The 20,749-nt window shown below is 47.0% G+C and overlaps 1 protein-coding gene across 1 annotated transcript in view; it reads right to left on the bottom strand.

Annotated features, from left to right (window-relative positions):
• Window positions 1–17,659: 17,659 nt before the first annotated feature.
• The window catches only part of LOC129816175 (Krueppel-like factor 7), a 32,335-nt gene continuing 29,245 nt past the window's right edge, over window positions 17,660–20,749 (bottom strand). The window contains exon 4 of the mRNA XM_055870415.1: window positions 17,660–19,296. Coding sequence (XP_055726390.1) covers window positions 19,245–19,296 — 52 coding nt within the window. The 3' untranslated portion in view covers window positions 17,660–19,244. The remainder of the gene's footprint in view (window positions 19,297–20,749) is intronic.

Here is a 20,749-nt window from a genome sequence, read left to right on the forward strand (position 1 = left end):
GTTGTGGGTGTGGTTGTGGTTGTGGTTGAGGATGTGGTTGTGGTTGTGGTTGTGGTTTATAGACGTAGTTGAGGATGTGGTTGTGGTTGTGGTTGTGGTTGTGGTTGTGGTTGTGGACGTAGTTGAGGATGTGGTTGTGGTTGTGGTTGTGGTTGTGGTTGTGGACGTAGTTGTGGATGTGGATGTGGATGAGGATGTCGCTGTGGTTGAGGATGTGGTTGTGGTTGAGGATGTGGTAGAGGATGTGGTTGAGGACGTGGTTGAGAATGTGATTGAACTTCACCAGCCAGCAGTACTATATCATTTTAGTCAATAAGATCTTTTATTTTATTTTTTGCAACGTAAGCTTAACTTTCTGAACATTCGAGACGTGTAGTCCACTTGTCATTCTAATCTCCTTTGCATTAGCGTAGCCTCTTCTGTAGCCTGTCAACTATGTGTCTGTCTATCCCTGTTCTCTCCTCTCTGCACAGACCTTACAAACGCTTCACACCGCGTGGCTGCGGCCACCCTAACCTGGTGGTCCCAGCCCGCACGACCCACGTGGAGTTCCAGGTCTCCGGTAGCCTCTGGAACTGCCGATCTGCGGCCAACAAGGCAGAGCTCATCTCAGCCTATGCGTCCCTCCAGTCCCTCGACTTCTTGGCACTGACGGAAACATGGCTCACCACAGATAACACTGCTACTCCTACTGCTCTCTCTTCGTCTGCCCACGTGTTCTCGCACACCCCGAGAGCTTCTGGTCAGCGGGGTGGTGGCACCGGGATCCTCATCTCTCCCAAGTGGTCATTCTCTCTTTCTCCCCTTACCCATCTGTCTATCGCCTCCTTTGAATTCCATGCTGTCACAGTTACCAGCCCTTTCAAGCTTAACATCCTTATCATTTATCGCCCTCCAGGTTCCCTCGGAGAGTTCATCAATGAGCTTGATGCCTTGATAAGCTCCTTTCCTGAGGACGGCTCACCTCTCACAGTTCTGGGTGACTTTAACCTCCCCACGTCTACCTTTGACTCATTCCTCTCTGCCTCCTTCTTTCCACTCCTCTCCTCTTTTGACCTCACCCTCTCACCTTCCCCCCCTACTCACAAGGCAGGCAATACGCTTGACCTCATCTTTACTAGATGCTGTTCTTCCACTAACCTCATTGCAACTCCCCTCCAAGTCTCCGACCACTACCTTGTATCCTTTTCCCTCTCGCTCTCATCCAACACTTCCCACACTGCCCCTACTCGGATGGTATCGCGCCGTCCCAACCTTCGCTCTCTCTCCCCCGCTACTCTCTCCTCTTCCATCCTATCATCTCTTCCCTCTGCCCAAACCTTCTCCAACCTATCTCCTGATTCTGCCTCCTCAACCCTCCTCTCCTCCCTTTCTGCATCCTTTGACTCTCTATGTCCCCTATCCTCCAGGCCGGCTCGGTCCTCCCCTCCCGCTCCGTGGCTCAACGACTCATTGCGAGCTCACAGAACAGGGCTCCGGGCAGCCGAGCGGAAATGGAGGAAAACTCGCCTCCCTGCGGACCTGGCATCCTTTCACTCCCTCCTCTCTACATTTTCCTCTTCTGTCTCTGCTGCTAAAGCCACTTTCTACCACTCTAAATTCCAAGCATCTGCCTCTAACCCTAGGAAGCTCTTTGCCACCTTCTCCTCCCTCCTGAATCCTCCCCCCCCCCCCCCCCCTCCTCCCTCTCTGCAGACGACTTCGTCAACCATTTCGAAAAGAAGGTCGACGACATCCGATCCTCGTTTGCTAAGTCAAACGACACCGCTGGTTCTGCTCACACTGCCCTACCCTGTGCTCTGACCTCTTTCTCCCCTCTCTCTCCAGATGAAATCTCGCGTCTTGTAACGGCCGGCCGCCCAACAACCTGCCCGCTTGACCCTATCCCCTCCTCTCTTCTCCAGACCATTTCCGGAGACCTTCTCCCTTACCTCACCTCGCTCATCAACTCATCCTTGACCGCTGGCTACGTCCCTTCCGTCTTCAAGAGAGCGAGAGTTGCACCCCTTCTGAAAAAACCTACACTCGATCCCTCCGATGTCAACAACTACAGACCAGTATCCCTTCTTTCTTTTCTCTCCAAAACTCTTGAACGTGCCGTCCTTGGCCAGCTCTCCTGCTATCTCTCTCAGAATGACCTTCTTGATCCAAATCAGTCAGGTTTCAAGACTAGTCACTCAACTGAGACTGCTCTTCTCTGTATCACGGAGGCGCTCCGCACTGCTAAAGCTAACTCTCTCTCCTCTGCTCTCATCCTTCTAGACCTATCGGCTGCCTTCGATACTGTGAACCATCAGATCCTCCTCGCCTCCCTCTCCGAGTTGGGCATCTCCGAGTTGGGCCCACGCTTGGATTGCGTCCTACCTAACAGGTCGCTCCTACCAGGTGGCGTGGCGAGAATCTGTCTCCTCACCACGCGCGCTCACCACTGGTGTCCCCCAGGGCTCTGTTCTAGGCCCTCTCCTATTCTCGCTATACACCAAGTCACTTGGCTCTGTCATAACCTCACATGGTCTCTCCTATCATTGCTATGCAGACGACACACAATTAATCTTCTCCTTTCCCCCTTCTGATGACCAGGTGGCGAATCGCATCTCTGCATGTCTGGCAGACATATCAGTGTGGATGACGGATCACCACCTCAAGCTGAACCTCGGCAAGACGGAGCTGCTCTTCCTCCCGGGGAAGGACTGCCCGTTCCATGATCTCGCCATCACGGTTGACAACTCCATTGTGTCCTCCTCCCAGAGCGCTAAGAACCTTGGCGTGATCCTGGACAACACCCTGTCGTTCTCAACTAACATCAAGGCGGTGGCCCGTTCCTGTAGGTTCATGCTCTACAACATCCGCAGAGTACGACCCTGCCTCACACAGGAAGCGGCGCAGGTCCTAATCCAGGCACTTGTCATCTCCCGTCTGGATTACTGCAACTCGCTGTTGGCTGGGCTCCCTGCCTGTTCCATTAAACCCCTACAACTCATCCAGAACGCCGCAGCCCGTCTGGTGTTCAACCTTCCCAAGTTCTCTCACGTCACCCCTCTCCTCCGCTCTCTCCACTGGCTTCCAGTTGAAGCTCGCATCCGCTACAAGACCATGGTGCTTGCCTACGGAGCTGTGAGGGGAACGGCACCTCAGTACCTTCAGGCTCTGATCAGGCCCTACACCCAAACGAGGGCACTGCGTTCATCCACCTCTGGCCTGCTCGCCTCCCTACCACTGAGGAAGTACAGTTCCCGCTCAGCCCAGTCAAAACTGTTCGCTGCTCTGGCACCCCAATGGTGGAACAAACTCCCTCACGACGCCAGGACAGCGGAGTCAATCACCACCTTCCGGAGACACCTGAAACCCCACCTCTTCAAGGAATACCTAGGATAGGATAAAGCAATCCTTCTGCCCCCCCCTAAAAAGATTTAGATGCACTATTGTAAAGTGGCTGTTCCACTGGATGTCATAAGGTGAATGCACCAATTTGTAAGTCGCTCTGGATAAGAGCGTCTGCTAAATGACTTAAATGTAAATGTAAATGTTGAGGATGTGGTTGAGGTTGTGGTTGAGGATGTGGTTGAGGTTGTGGTTGAGGATGTGGTTGTGGATGTGGTTGAGGATGTGGTTGAGGATGTGGTTGAGGATGTGGTTGAGGATGTGGTTGAGGATATGGTTGAGGACGTGGTTGAGGATGTGGTTGTGGTTGAGGATGTGGTTGAGGACGTGGTTGAGGATGTGGTTGAGGACGTGGCTGAGGATGTGGTTGTGGTTGTGGTTGACGATGTGGTTGTGGACGTAGTTGAGGATATGGTTGTGGTTGTGGTTGTTGTTGTGGTTGTGGTTGAGGATGTGGTTGAGGATGTGGTTGTGGTTGTGGTTGTGGTTGTGGATTTGGTTGAGGATGTGGTTGAGGATGTGGTTGAGGATGTGGTTGAGGATGTGGTTGTGGTTTTGGATGTGTTTGAGGATGTGGTTGAGGATGTGGTTGTGGTTGTGGTTGAGGATGTGGTTGTGGACGTAGTTGTGGTTGTGATTGTGGATGAGGATGTGGTTGAGGATGTGGTTGAGGATGTGGTTGTGGATGTGGTTGAGGATGTGGTTGTGGTTGAGGATGTGGTTGAGGTTGTGGTTGTGGATGTGGTTGTGGATGTGGTTGTGGTTGAGGATGTGGTTGAGGATGTGTTTGAGAGTGTGGTTGAGGACGTAGTTGTGGTTGTGGTTGAGGATGTGGTTGAGGATGTGGTTATGGGTGTGGTTGAGGACGTAGTTGTGGTTGTGGTTTAGGATGTGGTTGAGGATGTGGTTGAGGACGTAGTTGTGGTTGTGGTTGAGGATGTGGTTGAGGATGTGGTTATGGGTGTGGTTGAGGACGTAGTTGTGGATGTGGTTGTGGTTGTGGTTGTGGTTGTGGTTGAGGATGTGGTTGAGGATGTGGTTGTGGTTGTGGTTGTGGTTGAGGATGTGGTTGAGGTTGTGGTTGAGGATGTGGTTGAGGTTGTGGTTGAGGATGTGGTTGTGGATGTGGTTATGGTTGAGGATGTGGTTGAGGATGTGGCTGAGGATGTGGTTGAGGACGTGATTGAGGATGTGGTTGTGGTTGAGGATGTGGTTGAGGACGTGGTTGAGGATGTGGTTGAGGACGTGGCTGAGGATGTGGTTTTGGTTGTGGTTGACGATGTGGTTGTGGACGTAGTTGAGGATGTGGTTGTGGTTGTGGTTGTGGTTGTGGTTGTGGTTGAGGATGTGGTTGAGGATGTGGTTGAGGATGTGGTTGTGGTTGTGGTTGTGGTTGTGGTTGAGGATGTGGTTGAGGATGTGGTTGAGGATGTGGTTGAGGATGTGGTTGTGATTGTGGATGTGTTTGAGGATGTGGTTGAGGATGTGGTTGAGGTTGTGGTTGAGGATGTGGTTGTGGACGTAGTTGTGGTTGTGGTTGTGGATGAGGATGTGGTTGAGGATGTGGTTGAGGATGTGGTTGAGGATGTGGTTGAGGATGTGGTTGTGGTTGAGGATGTGGTTGAGGTTGTGGTTGTGGTTGTGGATGTGGTTGTGGTTGAGGATGTGGTTGAGGATGTGGTTGAGGATGTGGTTGAGGATGTGGTTGAGGACGTAGTTGTGGTTGTGGTTGAGGATGTGGTTGAGGATGTGGTTATGGGTGTGGTTGAGGACGTAGTTGTGGTTGTGGTTGAGGATGTGGTTGAGGATGTGGTTGAGGACGTAGTTGTGGTTGTGGTTGAGGATGTGGTTGAGGATGTGGTTATGGGTGTGGTTGAGGACGTAGTTGTGGATGTGGTTGTGGTTGTGGTTGTGGTTGAGGATGTGGATGTGGTTGAGGATGTGGTTGTGGTTGTGGTTGTGGTTGAGGATGTGGTTGTGGTTGTGGTTGTGGATGTAGTTGAGGATGTGGTTGTGGTTGTGGTTGAGGATGTGGTTGAGGATGTGGTTGTGGTTGTGGTTGTGGTTGTGGATGTGGTTGAGGATGTGGTTGAGGATGTGGTTGTGAATGTGGTTGAGGATGTGGTTGAGGATGTGGTTGTGGTTGAGGATGTGGTTGAGGTTGTGGTTGTGGTTGTGGTTGTGGATGTGGTTGTGGTTGAGGATGTGGTTGAGGATGTGGTTGAGGATGTGGTTGAGGATGTGGTTGAGGACGTAGTTGTGGTTGTGGTTGAGGATGTGGTTGAGGATGTGGTTATGGGTGTGGTTGAGGACGTAGTTGTGGTTGTGGTTGAGGATGTGGTTGAGGATGTGGTTGAGGACGTAGTTGTGGTTGTGGTTGAGGATGTGGTTGAGGATGTGGTTGTGGTTGTGGTTGAGGATGTGGTTGTGGTTGTGGTTGTGGATGCAGTTGAGGATGTGGTTGTGGTTGTGGTTGTGGTTGTGGTTGTGGTTGTGGTTGTGGTTGAGGATGTGGTTGAGGATGTGGTTGTGGTTGTGGTTGTGGACATAGTTGAGGATGTGGTTGAGGATGTGGTTGTGGTTGTGGTTGTGGTTGTGGATTTGGTTGTGGTTGAGGATGTGGTTGTGGTTGTGGTTGTGGTTGAGGATGTGGTTGAGGATGTGGATGTGGTTGTGGTTGTGGTTGTGGACGTAGTTGTGGTTGTGGTTGTGGTTGTGGTTGTGGACGTAGTTGAGGATGTGGTTGAGGATGTGTTTGAGGATGTGGTTGTGGTTGTGGTTGAGGATGTGGTTGAGGATGTGGTTGTGGTTGTGGTTGTGGATGTGGTTGTGGACGTAGTTGAGGATGTGGTTGTGGTTGTGGTTGTGGTTGTGGTTGTGGACGTAGTTGAGGATGTGGTTGTGGTTGTGGTTGTGGTTGAGGATGTGGTTGAGGATGTGGTTGTGGTTGTGGTTGTGGACGTAGTTGAGGATGTGGTTGAGGATGTGGTTGTGGTTGTGGTTGTGGTTGAGGATGTGGTTGAGGATGTGGTTGTGGTTGTGGTTGTGGTTGTGGATGTGGTTGTGGTTGAGGATGTGGTTTTGGTTGTGGTTGTGGTTGAGGATGTGGTTGAGGATGTGGTTGTGGTTGTGGTTGTGGACGTAGTTGTGGTTGTGGTTGTGGTTGTGGACGTAGTTGAGGATGTGGTTGAGGATGTGGTTGAGGACGTGGTTGTGGTTGTGGTTGTGGATGAGGATGTGGTTGAGGATGTGGTTGTGGACGTAGTTGTGGTTGTGGTTGTGGATGAGGATGTGGTTGAGGATGTGGTTGAGGATGTGGTTGTGGTTCTGGTTGTGGATGTGGTTGTGGACGTAGTTGAGGATGTGGTTGTGGTTGTGGTTGTGGTTGTGGACGTAGTTGAGGATGTGGTTGTGGTTGTGGTTGTGGTTGTGTTTGTGGACGTAGTTGTGGTTGTGGTTGAGGATGTGGTTGAGGATGTGGTTGAGGACGTGGTTGAGGTTGTGGTTGAGGATGTGGTTGTGGTTGAGGACGTGGTTGAGGATGTGGTTGAGGATGTGATTGTGGTTGAGGATGTGGTTGAGGTTGTGGTTGAGGATGTGGTTGTGGATGTGGTTGTGGTTGAGGATGTGGTTGAGGATGTGGTTGAGGATGCGGTTGAGGATGTGGTTGAGGACTTGGTTGAGGATGTGGTTGTGGTTGAGGATGTGGTTGAGGACGTGGTTGAGGATGTGGTTGAGGACGTGGCTGAGGATGTGGTTGTGGTTGTGGTTGTGGACGTAGTTGTGGATGTGGATGTGGATGCATAGCTGTGTAAACTACCAGATGGCTAAATGTTTACGAGGCAGTGTTATCCTGGCAGTAGTGGGATCAGGACCTTACATCCTGCTAAGAATTCTTAGCAGGACCTTTGGAAGTCACAGTGGAAGGAATGGGGGGCTGTGTGTGTGTGTGTGTGTGTGTGTGTGTGTGTGTGTGTGTGTGTGTGTGTGTGTGTGTGTGTGTGTGTGTGTGTGTGTGTGTGTGTGTGTGTGTGTGTGTGTGTGTGTGTGTGTGTGTGTGTGTGTGTGTGCATGCAACTGAGTGTGAGGAATCCATGGCTTGAATCAGAGATTGTATGTTGTCATTCTGAAACATCAATATTTTGAGTGAGAAATGTGCACCCTTATCTACTAAAATGTTCCTGGACTTTTTGTTGGAACTTAGACTCGTTTTGGTTGATTTGCTGTCCTGTCACCTCTATAATTGTCACGCCCTGACCATAGAGAGCCCTTGGTTCTCTATGGTGTAGTAGGTCTTGGCGTGACTAGGGGGTGATCTAGTATATCTATTTCTATGTTGGTGCTAATGTGGTTCCCAATTAGAGGCAGTTGTTTATCGTTGCCTCTGATTGGGGATCATATTTAGGTAGCTATTTCCCCACCTGTGTTTTATGGGATATTGATTGTTTGTTATTGTGTTTGGGCACTACGTCCTCACGGTCTTTGTAAGTTTTGTTATTTTGTTTTGTTAGTTTCACTTAAATAAATATGTGGAACTATACTCACGCTGCGCCTTGGTCCGCTCATTTCCAAGACTGTGACAAGAATGTGAAAGGGACCGGTGCAGGAGCACGTCCCACAACAGTACAGTACAGCTCAAAAACATTGTATGCCAACTGTATTTAAAAAACATTCCAATCTGGTTTTCGTACCCACCACAGCACAGAGACAGACTTAGTTAAAGTGGTACATTATTTTAGAGCCAACACAACAAACAGCTCTCTGTCCTTGTACTCTTAGATTTAAGTGCTGCAGTTGACACTGTTGACCATGATTTCACAGTAAGGTCTACACCTGTTGTATTCGGCGCATGTGGAAAATACAACTTTAAATTTGATTTGATTTGATGTCCTTCTGGACAGACTGGAGAGGTGGGTTGGCTTCCACGGTCCAGTTCTAAATTAGTTAAGAACATATTGAACCGGTCAAGATTTTTTTGTCAGCCTTGGTGAACATAACACAGAGAAAATACATATCACATATTCCTTTTACTACCTCTATTTCCTTTACTACCTCTATTCCTTTTTATACCTCTATTCCCTTTACTACTATTCCCTTTACTACTTCTGTTCCCTTTACTACCTCTATTCCCTTTACTACTTCTATTCCCTTTACTACCTCTATTCCCTTTACTACTTCTATTCCCTTTACTACCTCTATTCCCTTTACTACCTCTATTCCCTTTACTACCTCTATTCCCTTTACTACTTCTATTCCCTTTACTACCTCTATTCCCTTTACTACTTCTATTCCCTTTACTACTTCTATTCCCTTTACTACCTCTATTCCCTTTACTACCTCTATTCCCTTTACTACTTCTATTCCATTTACTACCTCTATTCCCTTTACTACCTCTAATCCCTTTACTACTTCTATTCCCTTTACTACTTCTATTCCCTTTACTACTTCTATTCCCTTTACTACCTCTATTCCATTTACTACTTCTATTCCCTTTACTACGTCTATTCCCTTTACTGCCTCTATTCCCTCTACTACCTCTATTCCCTTTACTACTTCTATTCCATTTACTACCTCTATTCCCTTTAATACCTCTATTCCCGTTACTACCTCTATTCCCTTTACTACCTCTATTCTGCTTTACTACCTCTATTCCCTTTACTACCTCTATTCAGCTTTACTACCGCTATTCCCTTTATTACCTCTATTCCCTTTACTACCTCTATTCCATTTACTACCTCTATTCCCTTTACTACTTATATTCCCTTTACTACTTCTATTCCCTTTACTACCTCTATTCCCTTTACTACTTCTATTCCATTTACTACCTCTATTCCCTTTACTACCTCTATTCCCTTTACTACTTCTATTCCCTTTACTACCTCTATTCCGCTTTTACTACCTCTATTCCCTTTACTACTTTTATTCCTTTTACTACCTCTATTCCCTTTATTACCTCTATTCTACCTCTATTCCCCCTTTACTACCTTTATTCCCTTTTACTTCCTCTATTCCCCCTTTCCCAGAGATGGAAGGTGGAATTTGTGCAGACCTCATCTATTCTGTGGTATCTCATGGGGAATTCTCAGACTCCCAGCTTCCCTGTTTTTTGTTTTATTTTGTGGATGTTGTCCTGTGGGAGGAGGGCCTGGACATGTTAACACCTCCAGCAGCAAATGCAGATAGCTCTAGAAGCTGTGTACACACTCATGCACACACCCACGTGCGCACGCACGCACGCACACACACACACACACACACACACACACACACACACACACACACACACACACACACACACACACACACACACACACACACACACACACACACACACACACACACACACACACACACACACACACACACACACAGCGTCAGTGTAACACAGAAAGGCCTGAGAGTTATGAATTATCTCCTTCTACCATCTTGCTTAATTAAATTACCTGCTTTTTTAATCAGCCATTCGCTGCAGGGTTTAGGCATATTAAAACAATAACCGCATCTGTGTTGTAATTTCACTTTAATCAACACAGTAATTGTATTAATTATTGCGCTGTAAAAACGGCAAACACATTTCAGTAACAAATTTAGCAGTGGTCCTCATCCCACTGCCACCCAGTCTATTGTTGTGTACAATATAGCCAGACAGGCCAGTTTACAGGCCTGCCTAGTGGACACTACAGGCCTGTAACTGGACAATGAGGTATTGCGGGTCAGGGGTTACAGGAGAGAGTAGCTGGCATGGATCTCCAGAGGGATATCTGGGAATATTCAGCCAGCTACTTCATCACATTTCTGTTTATTCCTGGTGGGAGAGATGATGAGTCAGTAGCTATGTGGTTTCAGTATTACAGTCACAACACAGCAGCTGTGTTTAGCAGCGCTAAATAAGATTAGGTCCTGTGTATTCCCTTCGCTTTTCTCTCCCTGGAGCTAGACAAGCTTGGATTAGTATGCTTGGAAATGTCACACCCGATAAGTGTTAACAATTCATTGTTTTGGTTTAGACTAAGCACCATGCCAAGCAGCTCTTAGCTCTCCTAAATGTAGATTTAAAGTTCAATACTTGCAGGATGTCTTCATATGCACATATTTCCCCTCCAATAGGCGAAGGGAAGAGGCATCGGAAAATTATATATTTTTAATGGCTGGCTGTAAAATAATGTCAAGTAGGCCGTAAGCGTAAGCATCATCCGACAGACCATGTGGTCACGGCACTAAACAGGAAGACAGCGACATAGCTAGAATGTCGGAGATGTGAAGATGGGGCCTAGGGTGCGACTCAAATGGCCCCCTATTCCCTATTAAGTGCACTACTTTTTACTAGGGCCCATAGACCCATTTGGGATGCAGGAGCTATTGTTGAAACCGCTGGCTTGATGACAGTGTCCATTTCAATTAGGGACATGAGCAATGACTTAGAAACCTGACAGCAAAATCTCCTCTCTCACCAAAGGACATTTATAGAACGTATACACTGCATAAGGTCCCCTTTCTTCTACATAATTGATCCCTAATTAGCCATTAGTTATTCCATTACCCCTTTTAATCTGTAAATCATGAGCGCGGGATGGGCTGGCTCTGTAAATGGCGGCTCAGGCTCAGTCATTGACGAGTTAGACACTGCCCTAATTAAGGAATATGCTACTCACACACTGAACCCCTGAGAGACACTTCACATGGTGGTGGGACATAGATATTCCTGAGAATCCCTCATTCGTAATAGTAAAGCCTGGGATTACCACCAAAGTGGGGGAAATGGTACAGTTCAATCTCGTTGCGCCTGCGCACTTCTGCTCCCTGTAATCGCTGAGCCTTATTTCTCAGTCCGCCATTACCCAGTCAGAATAATGGAATTGGTTTGAGCGCCGGTGCAGGGATCCATTGTTAGGCTGTGTTACTCATGGAGTCAGAGGGCTTTATAATGAGACTCTACTCTCAGAGAACAGCTTGGACAAAGAGTAGGAGTTATACCGTATGGAAAGGAGCAGTGAGCTGTTTCTACACTACAGTATGTGTCTTGTCGATTGTTCATTGTTGTCGGTTACAAGCGTCTGCAGAAGAAACACAAGACGCCAGACAGAGCCAGATTCTACCATTTATTACACATAGGACATTCTTAAATAAAAATGCTCCACTGAACAGCTCTTGCATAGATATCTTACAATACCAATTTAAAAAAGAATTATGAAACAGACCAGTAACAAAAATAAATTTTTCTTCTTCCTTAATAAAGAACATTACCATACTAACATCATATAATACAAATAATAATATTTTAAACACTTTGTACAGAAAAAAATGTAAACCAGGAAATAAAGAACCCAAGAGAAAACCAAAAAGTAATTGACCATGACAGCAAGCGGAAGGAAAGTGGAGGGGTGAGGAGGGAGTGAGGGAGGGGTGGTTGGAGAGGTGGAGGAATGGCAGGAGGGAGGATGGATGGAGGGAGAGAGACAGAGAGAGAGAAGGAGGGGTGAGGAGGGAGAGAGGGAGGGGTGAGGAGGGAGTGAGGGAGAGGTGGAGGACTGGAGGCTGAGGAGTCTGGAAGGAAGCAGAGGTGATGGTGTTGTTGGTATTATGGAGGGAGGGAGGGAGGGAGGGAGGGAGAAAGAAGGAGGGGTGCCGAGGGAGAGAGGGAGGGGTGTGGAGGGAGTGAGGAAGAGGTGGAGGAGTGGAGGCTGAGGAGTCTGGCAGGATGGAGAGGTGATGGTGTTGTTGGCCTTATGGAGGGAGGGAGGGAGGGAGAGAGAAAGGAGGGGTGAGGAGGGAGAGAGAGAGGGAGGGGTGGGGAGGGAGAGGTAGGGGTGAGGAGGGAGTGAGGGAGAGGTGGAGGAGTGGAGGCTGAGGAGTCTGGCAGGAAGGAGAGGTGATGGTGTTGTTGGCATTATGGAGGGAGGGAGGAGTCTGGTAGGAAGGAGAGGTGATGGTGTTGTTGGCATTATGGAGGGAGGGAGGATCCTGGTAGGAAGGAGAGGTGATGGTGTTGATGGCATTATGGAGAGATGGAGGAGGGATAGAGGGAGTGGTGGAGGAGTCTGGTAGGAAGGAGAGGGGATGGTGTTGATGGCATTATGGAGAGATGGAGGAGGGATGAGGGAGTGGTGGAGGAGTCTGGTAGGAAGGAGAGGGGATGGTGTTGTTGGCATTATGGAGTGATGGAGGAGGGATGGAGGGAGTGGTGGAGGAGTCTGGTAGGAAGGAGAGGGGATGGTGTTGTTGGCATTATGGAGTGATGGAGGAGGGATGGAGGGAGTGGTGGAGGAGTCTGGTAGGAAGGAGAGGGGATGGTGTTGTTGGCATTATGGAGTGATGGAGGAGGGATGGAGGGAGTGGTGGAGGAGTCTGGTAGGAAGGAGAGGGGATGGTGTTGTTGGCATTATGGAGTGATGGAGGAGGGATGGAGGGAGTGGTGGAGGAGTCTGGTAGGAAGGAGAGGGGATGGTGTTGTTGGCATTATGGAGTGATGGAGGAGGGATGGAGGGAGTGGTGGAGGAGTCTGGTAGGAAGGAGAGGGGATGGTGTTGATGGCATTATGGAGTGATGGAGGAGGGATGAAGGGAGTGGTGGAGGAGTCTGGTAGGAAGGAGAGGGGATGGTGTTGATGGCATTATGGAGTGATGGAGGAGGGATGAAGGGAGTGGTGGAGGAGTCTGGTAGGAAGGAGAGGGGATGGTGTTGATGGCATTATGGAGTGATGGAGGAGGGATGAAGGGAGTGGTGGAGGAGTCTGGTAGGAAGGAGAGGTGATGGTGTTGTTGGCATTATGGAGGGAGGGAGGGATGGATGCAGAGCAGAGGTGGAGGAGTCTGGTAGGAAGGAGAGGTGATGGTGTTGTTGGCATTATGGAGTGAGGGAGGGAGGGATGGATGGATGGAGAAGTGCAGGAGTCTGGTAGGAAGGAGAGGTGATTGTGTTGTTGGCATTATGGGGCCCCTGCAGAAGGAATGAATGACAGAGAGGTGACAATAGGAAAGGCGTTCCACTGTCAGACTGACCAGGCGTAGAGGCTGGACTGGGACTAGACTACCACGTGGAGGCTCAGATGTACTGTTGACGGTCTGAGAAAAGCCTTGGGGTTTATCTCTGCTCTCAGACTGATGTGTGTTGTTGGCTGGGTAGGTGGTACCATAGAAATAGAATGACTTGACTGGAATAGGGATGTCCGTTCTAGTAATTGCATTTCTATTGCTGGCCCTTTGACTGAGTTGCACATCCTGGTGCTGTCTCTCTAACCACGACTCTCCACTTGACAGAGGGTGAAGAGAACTCTAGATTCTAGAATTGGGAATAGAATAGAACTCTAGATTCTAGAATTGGGAATAGAATAGAACTCTAGATTCTAGAATTGGGAATACAATAGAACTCTAGATTCTAGAATTGGGAATACAATAGAACTCTAGATTCTAGAATTGGGAATACAATAGAACTCTAGAGTACTCTGCACTAGATACTAGCAAGTCTGAGGGGACAAAACATCTCAGGGGGACAAAGTCCCACAGGGTCTATTCCTCTATGTACTGTTCAGAGTATGATGCCTGGGCCCCAGAGTTGGATGGAGTAGGATTGGGGGACGAAAGGAAAGTGGGGATGAGGTGGAGGGATACAGAAAGACACAGGGGGGAGATTTGTCAATCCCTTATATACTGACACATTAAATATGGACAAACACAGCAGATACAGACTCACTCCCTGATGCAGGTGCACCCACAAGAACCATGAGTTCAGGAAGAAAGTAGTCACCTGTTGAAAGTAGGACGTCTCCTTCCCTTAAAAGGCAGTAAAGTAGACAGTAATGAACATGCCCAGTTGCTATTGCCGAGTTGATGACAGTGGAGCGTCCATAATATAGTAGTTACCCATCAGTTTGAATGGCTAATATCTAAAAAGAAACCATCTAATTGGTCTTCCCCAATTGGTTCTTGTGGTTAAGTGTATCAGGAAGTGTCACAATATGTTAAGTGGATATTTGACATTTGAGTGTTCCAACAGACTAAACTAGCAGTAAGTAAATAGGTACCCTATGGCGTGTGCACAGTAAGTCAATGTAGTGAAATGGTATGCTTGGGAATCTAGAAGAACAGGAACATTAAAAGATTGTGTGAGCTGTATGTATGTGTTTAAATGCTGAAGCACTGTTGCCTAGAAGTGAACAAAACCCCCCTTAAGTTCACCTATATAGGTTGTTGTTGTTGTTACCCGTTGTGAAGTCACTGAGTGGGAGAACTATTACTAGATGTATCTACAAAGCTGCCAGAAGCCTCACCAAAGCGACAACCCTACCTCATGGGGACCGAACGTGTGAGGCTTCAAGTTTGGAGAACGCTTAAGGTAGGTAGGTGTATGACGCCATCGTTCTCGGGATGGTTTTCCAAACGTTTAACCTAACATAGACTTGATGTTCCACCTCAGACATGACAGTTTGAAATATTAGACTCCACTGTACTATTTTGCACTGTACTAAGAAGCTATGGGAAACTAAGTCTACATTAGAATTGGTAGGGTGCTAGTTAAGTCACCCTTGAATTGGGCACCCTAAAGAGACTACACGACCATATTTTACAACCATGAACAGACAATGAGTTCGGCCACTGAACATCAGACAAGATTGCAATGCGGGAAGAAGTTGGGTTAGGGTTGGTGAGGGGAGACAATAATGGTGGAATTGTAGTGGACAGTAAAACTATTTAATTCTCTCTCTCTCTCTCTATTTTCATTCACAGCAATTTACTAAAATCTTTGGGTGGAAGCGTATAGGTGTGTATTCAGCGTTCCTGCAGTTGATTGTGCATGGATCACTGCTGTGGGGTTGTAGAGAGTGAGAGTGAGAGTGAGAGTGAGAGACAGATAGAGAGGGAGAGAGAGAAAGATGGATAGAGGGCTATTAGAATGACACTTGTAGAGAGCAGGTGCAGGGCGGTGGAGGGGGATCTGTTGTAAATGGCTATAAGGACCTGTAGGATTCATCAAAATCTAATTTCAAATCGCTAATCCATGAGACAAAAAGCAGGACTAATTTCATTATCATTTGGTTAATCCCGGGGGTAAACCATTTTTATCTCTGTCAAAAAAATATCTCTTCAATTTCAATAACTTTCTGGCTTTACGATAAGCTGCTGCTAATGTACTCTTGTTTTCTCTGTGGCAGATTGCCCACTGGGTTCGTAACAGTGCTGTGGACCGTTGAAATGAAACCATTTTGGCTCATGGTCCCTTATGTTTTTTCCCCCTAGACCTCTGTTTCCCTGTGACCAAATGCCTTTCTCATTAGTGGAGTGCGATTGGAGAGACTACAGGAGCCTCCACAGAGCAGCCTGCAGCGCTAATGCTAATCAGAGCTGTGGGATACTAGCGCCCAAGAAACTACATAGGAGCATCTCCATGGCAGCAAGCAGTGTTTTAACAGGCGAGGGAAAGGGCAAGAGGGCTAGCTAGCTACTTCTGGTGGGAATGCCACAGGACAGAAAGAGAATAGGACTTTTCATTTGAAGTGGGGTTTGAGATCTGTCAGTGTGTACGCAAGGGGACTAAAGTTGGGCTAATTTGGATATATTTAAACTGTGTGCTGCTATCTTTTTAGCATGTAGGCCTGTTATGGGCTAAATGACCATGACTGCTGTATCCATTTCCTGTTTACTCTACCCAGGCTTTGCTGCAGTGGGAGCTGTAGAAAAGTCTCCAACCAGAAGTGTCTGCTAGAACATAAGAGTGTTTTAAGAGTTTTCATTTGCTTGAACCTATTGGAGGGGCCATTGAAGTGCATGACGTATGGTTTGAGTTTTACTAATTGTTTTTTCCATCGTTCTGCTCTGTGATCCCAAATTAACGTGATTTGAGTGTTTTGAAGAGAAAATAAAACGTCAGAAACAAAAACAAAACAAAAGCAATATTGTCAGACATTGCTAGATAGATTGAAAGCTCTGTTAAAGTGAATGGATCAACCAACACACAGTACAATCCCAGTCTCCCACACTGTTAGTTTGGCCACCAGTCTACTAGTAGTATTTTTTCTCACAACGCAAATTAAATTCACAATGTTTCCAACGGATGTGCCGTGCTATAGCTCGCATTGGGACACACACAGACATACCATCGCGAATCCTGCACAAATTGCCACAAACAAACCCTACATGATTGTACATAGAAGGGGGGTCGTTCAAAACCCGCCCTCCTGCATTTCTTACATTTTGGCATGACCTTGCATCATCCACCATGGCAACAAAAATAATAATTGTAGCGTTAAAACAACAACAAAACAACAAGGAAGAAGTTCCAACTAAAAAGTGGAATCAAAACACAAAGATCATTTCAATCTCTTGTTTTACATCGTCTTGTTGTCGAGAGACTTGTCTTGTTTTACATCGTCTTGTTGTCGAGAGACTTGTCTTGTTTTACATCGTCTTGTTGTCGAGAGACTTGTCTTGTTTTACATCGTCTTGTTGTCGAGAGACTTGTCTTGTTTTACATCGTCTTGTTGTCGAGAGACTTGTTTTGTGTTTGTAGAGAAAGCTGCCGCGGTGGTGCTAAGAGGCCTAGTATGAAGACGGTCGGCTTCCCAGATGCCGCTGTGTTCTGTGCCAGACCCTGCCCGTGGCTCGAGGGCAGTTCCGCGCTGGAGGTTTTTGGTATCGATTGTTCTGAGCTCCACCGGCCCCCCTGAGGGCAGTTCTGGAACCATCTAGGAGAGTCTGGCAAGGTTGAAACATACACATTACTATAGAGAGAGTAATGGCATCTATTTTTATACAGCGGCCATTACAACGGATGTGAGGAGGCCAGGGTTTATGTGAGAGGGGAAGTTGGTGGGTACAGTAATAGTGACAGTGGTATTGGTATTAATGCCCTGACTGCAAGGCTATGTAAGACTTCATAGACCTGGGGCAGAGGAATCTGGTCCCATGCTGTTGAAGCTGATTGTTAACATACAGAGACTGAGATTGTTTGAACATGAGAATGAGCTCGTTTTCTCACTTCAAAGCCGTTACCTCCAGCGGAATCAGATCTTCATCTACAAAACAACAATCGCTAAAAATCCTACTGTGAAGAATTTGGAGCAGAACAAATGATTCCGGGAAGCGATCCGAGTGTGAGAAGCTGCCATGCAGTGTTTTGCTTTCCAACTCTGTTCATTAACTCAATCATATACTTTCCTTATCTCAAAGTGGAGCCATGAGCAAAGAAACTGTTCTGTGTGTTGGTGTGTGTCTACGTGCCTGTACGGTGTGAGAGAGACGGAATCGTTTTTTTTGTGTAGTATTTTTTTGAGTATTTTTATGCAGTCTTTTTTATTTGTATAATTTTTTCTTTTTTTTTTGTTGTACTGTTTGAAAAAAAGCACAGATAACATTGAAAAAGTCAGTGCAGACAATGGATACGAAACAGGCAAGTCCCTCTGGGATGATGAGGCCATGTTGTCCTTTCTAATACCCAGATTCATGTCCAGTAGCCTATCAGGTCCCTAGTCTCCCAAATAGGGGATGCACTCACAGCAGACCAGCCTCCCAGGCTCCTCCATACTGGAGGAGATAGGGGTTTCCATGGTGGAGTTCCACAAACAAAGCAAACATTTTCCAGTGTCTGTTCTGGTCCTGGCTTGGTGATGAAGCCTCGAAGGTCCAGCCAAGGTTTGTTTTCAGCTGGATCACATCGGAGAAAAACACAGAGTGGAAAACAGACGGCCTTTCCTTTCATATCAGGCCAACAATACAAATCCTTTTACTTTCAGCGTTCATGTGATTTCTTTTTTGTTTTTCCATCTTCTTAGCTATCAGTGCTAGATAGCGGCTACTGAGTTTAGCCTGTGCATACGGGTCGGAGGAAGTTCATTCGTTGTTCCTCCCTTGAATGTGCACATTGTTCCTCGTTTGTACATAAACTGTTTTAGTTTTTTTCCTTCAGTGAATTTTTAAGACATTTCAGCTGAGAGAAAACAGACCTTTATTCTTAATAATAATAATTAATTGTCTTTAAAAAACAAAGGCAAGAAAGTGTCGCTGCGCATTTGTTAGATGGTGCCTGTGAGGTGGCAGGAGTGAAGGTGAGAGAGAAGAGCAGAGCGCCTCCTACAGGAGAGCCTGAGAAGTCCGCATCAGGGTCACAGAGCTCACTCTCTGGTGTCAGACCCTCCTTCCACAGACAGGGGGCGACACTGACGGATTGGCCACTAGTTCCATTGGTCTCTCTCTTCTCGCTGTTCTGGCATTGTTGTTATTTCACACGGCTTGGTGAGGGTAGAGACACCCCTAAAACATTGTGATAGGATTGGGAAACAGCACACCAGTATAAAATGGGCAATAGTTGCTGTTGGTTTGGGATGCCCATCGTTGCTTCTGCAAGTCACTGACGATTGGCGTGTCAAAGTTTAGCAGTTTATTCTGGGTGAACCATCTCCTTTCCCAAGTCGCTCTATAGTTTAAATGTATATAAAATAAACAGTAGAGTGTAAATGGGTCGTAACTGGATCAGCGTATTGGTTTGGCAGTGTCTGAGTTACCAGGCTTGGATCAGACCAAGGCATGGCTAATCAGAGGATGCAATAAAAGAGAGTTGTAGACTGTTGAGTAGAGATATGTGAATCACGGAAGTGTGAATTAAAAAACAACAACAAGCTCCTCCTCCTCCTTCTCTTTCCCTCCATCCCTCCATCTGTCCTCGCCGACCATGGGTCCATCCCGGGTCGTGGCTTACATCCGTCCAGCGTGTCATCCCCCATGCTATGCTTCTAGTGTCAGGTCTCAGGTGGCAGGGGCAGCCTCGGGATGGTGAGAGCTGGAGCTGGTGTTCGTCTTCCCTCCTGCCTACTTCTTCTTCTCTCCTATCTCCCTTCTCTCGCTCTTCTTCCTCGCTCTCCTCCTCCCTCTCTCTTAGATGTGCCTCTTCATGTGCAGCGCCAAGTGATCTGACCTGGAGAAACACCTGGAGAGAAGTGAAAGAAAGAGAGAAGAGGTTGTTAGTGGGGGAAGTCAAACTCTATGTTACTCAATAACTGTAGGAAGACATGGTTACGCATTCAGGGAGGTAATCGAGAGGCTGAAAGTTTAATTTCTGCATGACTGATCTGTGCCTTTAGTAAGATGGATACTCAGATTCTAACCTGTACATCCAGATGTTAGCTGGATAACTGTTGAGGTTTAAATGGACATTCAGATAATCGGGGTAGAAATCAGTGACATTTTACGACAGGCACTGTTCTCCTGCTGCTGGTACATTTACATTGGACATGTTAGTCATTTAGCAGACGCTCTTATCCAGAGCGACTTACAGTAGTGAGTGAATACATGTTCATACTTTTTCCTAAACCGGTCCCCCGTGGGAATCGAATCCATAACTCTGGCGTGGCAAACGCCACGCTCTACCAACTGAGCCGCACAAAATGACAAACACTGACAAAGATGCAAATGAAACAGAAAGAAATGTGTTTAATAATCAGTGTTCAGGGAGTCTAAATCAGCAGCTGGTGCGGGTGAGAAAACAAAGAGCTGTGTAACACGTGTACAGATGGGAGTGAAGACTTTCAAGGACAAAAAACATTTGCCTCTTAATAATAAATTACATCTTGCTTAATTTTTATCACCTAAGTGTTAGTCAAAATGAGGACATGCCAATTCAGCAACAGGATTGCTCGTTCTCTTCTGTTTGTTAAAGAGCATGTGTGATAATTCTCCACGACGCAGCCACAAATCAAGGTCCCCGGTTCTGCGATTTATACCACAGCTAGAGGTGAAATACTATCGCAGAAACCCCTTATTACTTAGAGTCATGACATGTGAACAGGCGTGGGGGGGGGGGGGCAACGGCCCATAGGCCTGTTTCGGTACTAATCGATTAAGCTCACTGGATACTGCTACTGGAGGGGGTGATAAATAACAGCAAACAGGGAGAATATATGCCACATGTACTTTACTTTTACAGGGCTGTAAGGGTGGATTATCCTATTACAGTCATGCAAAGCAATAAAATGAATCACAACTGAAATGAATAAAGCAAGCTAGAAAACAAAATGTGGGAGAGAGAAATGAGGAATTAAAAATTCAATTTGCCGACGGCTGTATCCATTATTAATTTGTCCAAAGACAGCTCTGCAATTTAAATCCAGAAGAGGTTTCTCTATCCAGACAGCTAGGATGGGCTATTTCTCCAGCTAGCCGTGGTGTGTACGGTGGTGGGAGAACGCTGAACAGTTATAAAAGAGAATGCAGTCTCTCTCTCGCAGTCGCTCTCTCTCTCGCAGTCTCTCTCTCTCGCAGTCTCTCTCTCTCGCAGTCTCTCTCTCTCGCATTCTCTCTCTCTCGCAGTCGCTCTCTCTCGCAGTCTCTCTCTCTCGCAGTCTCTCTCTCTCTCGCAGTCTCTCTCTCTCTCGCAGTCTCTC

This window comes from Salvelinus fontinalis, chromosome 19, assembly GCF_029448725.1.
Source record: "Salvelinus fontinalis isolate EN_2023a chromosome 19, ASM2944872v1, whole genome shotgun sequence".
Lineage (NCBI taxonomy): Eukaryota > Metazoa > Chordata > Actinopteri > Salmoniformes > Salmonidae > Salvelinus > Salvelinus fontinalis.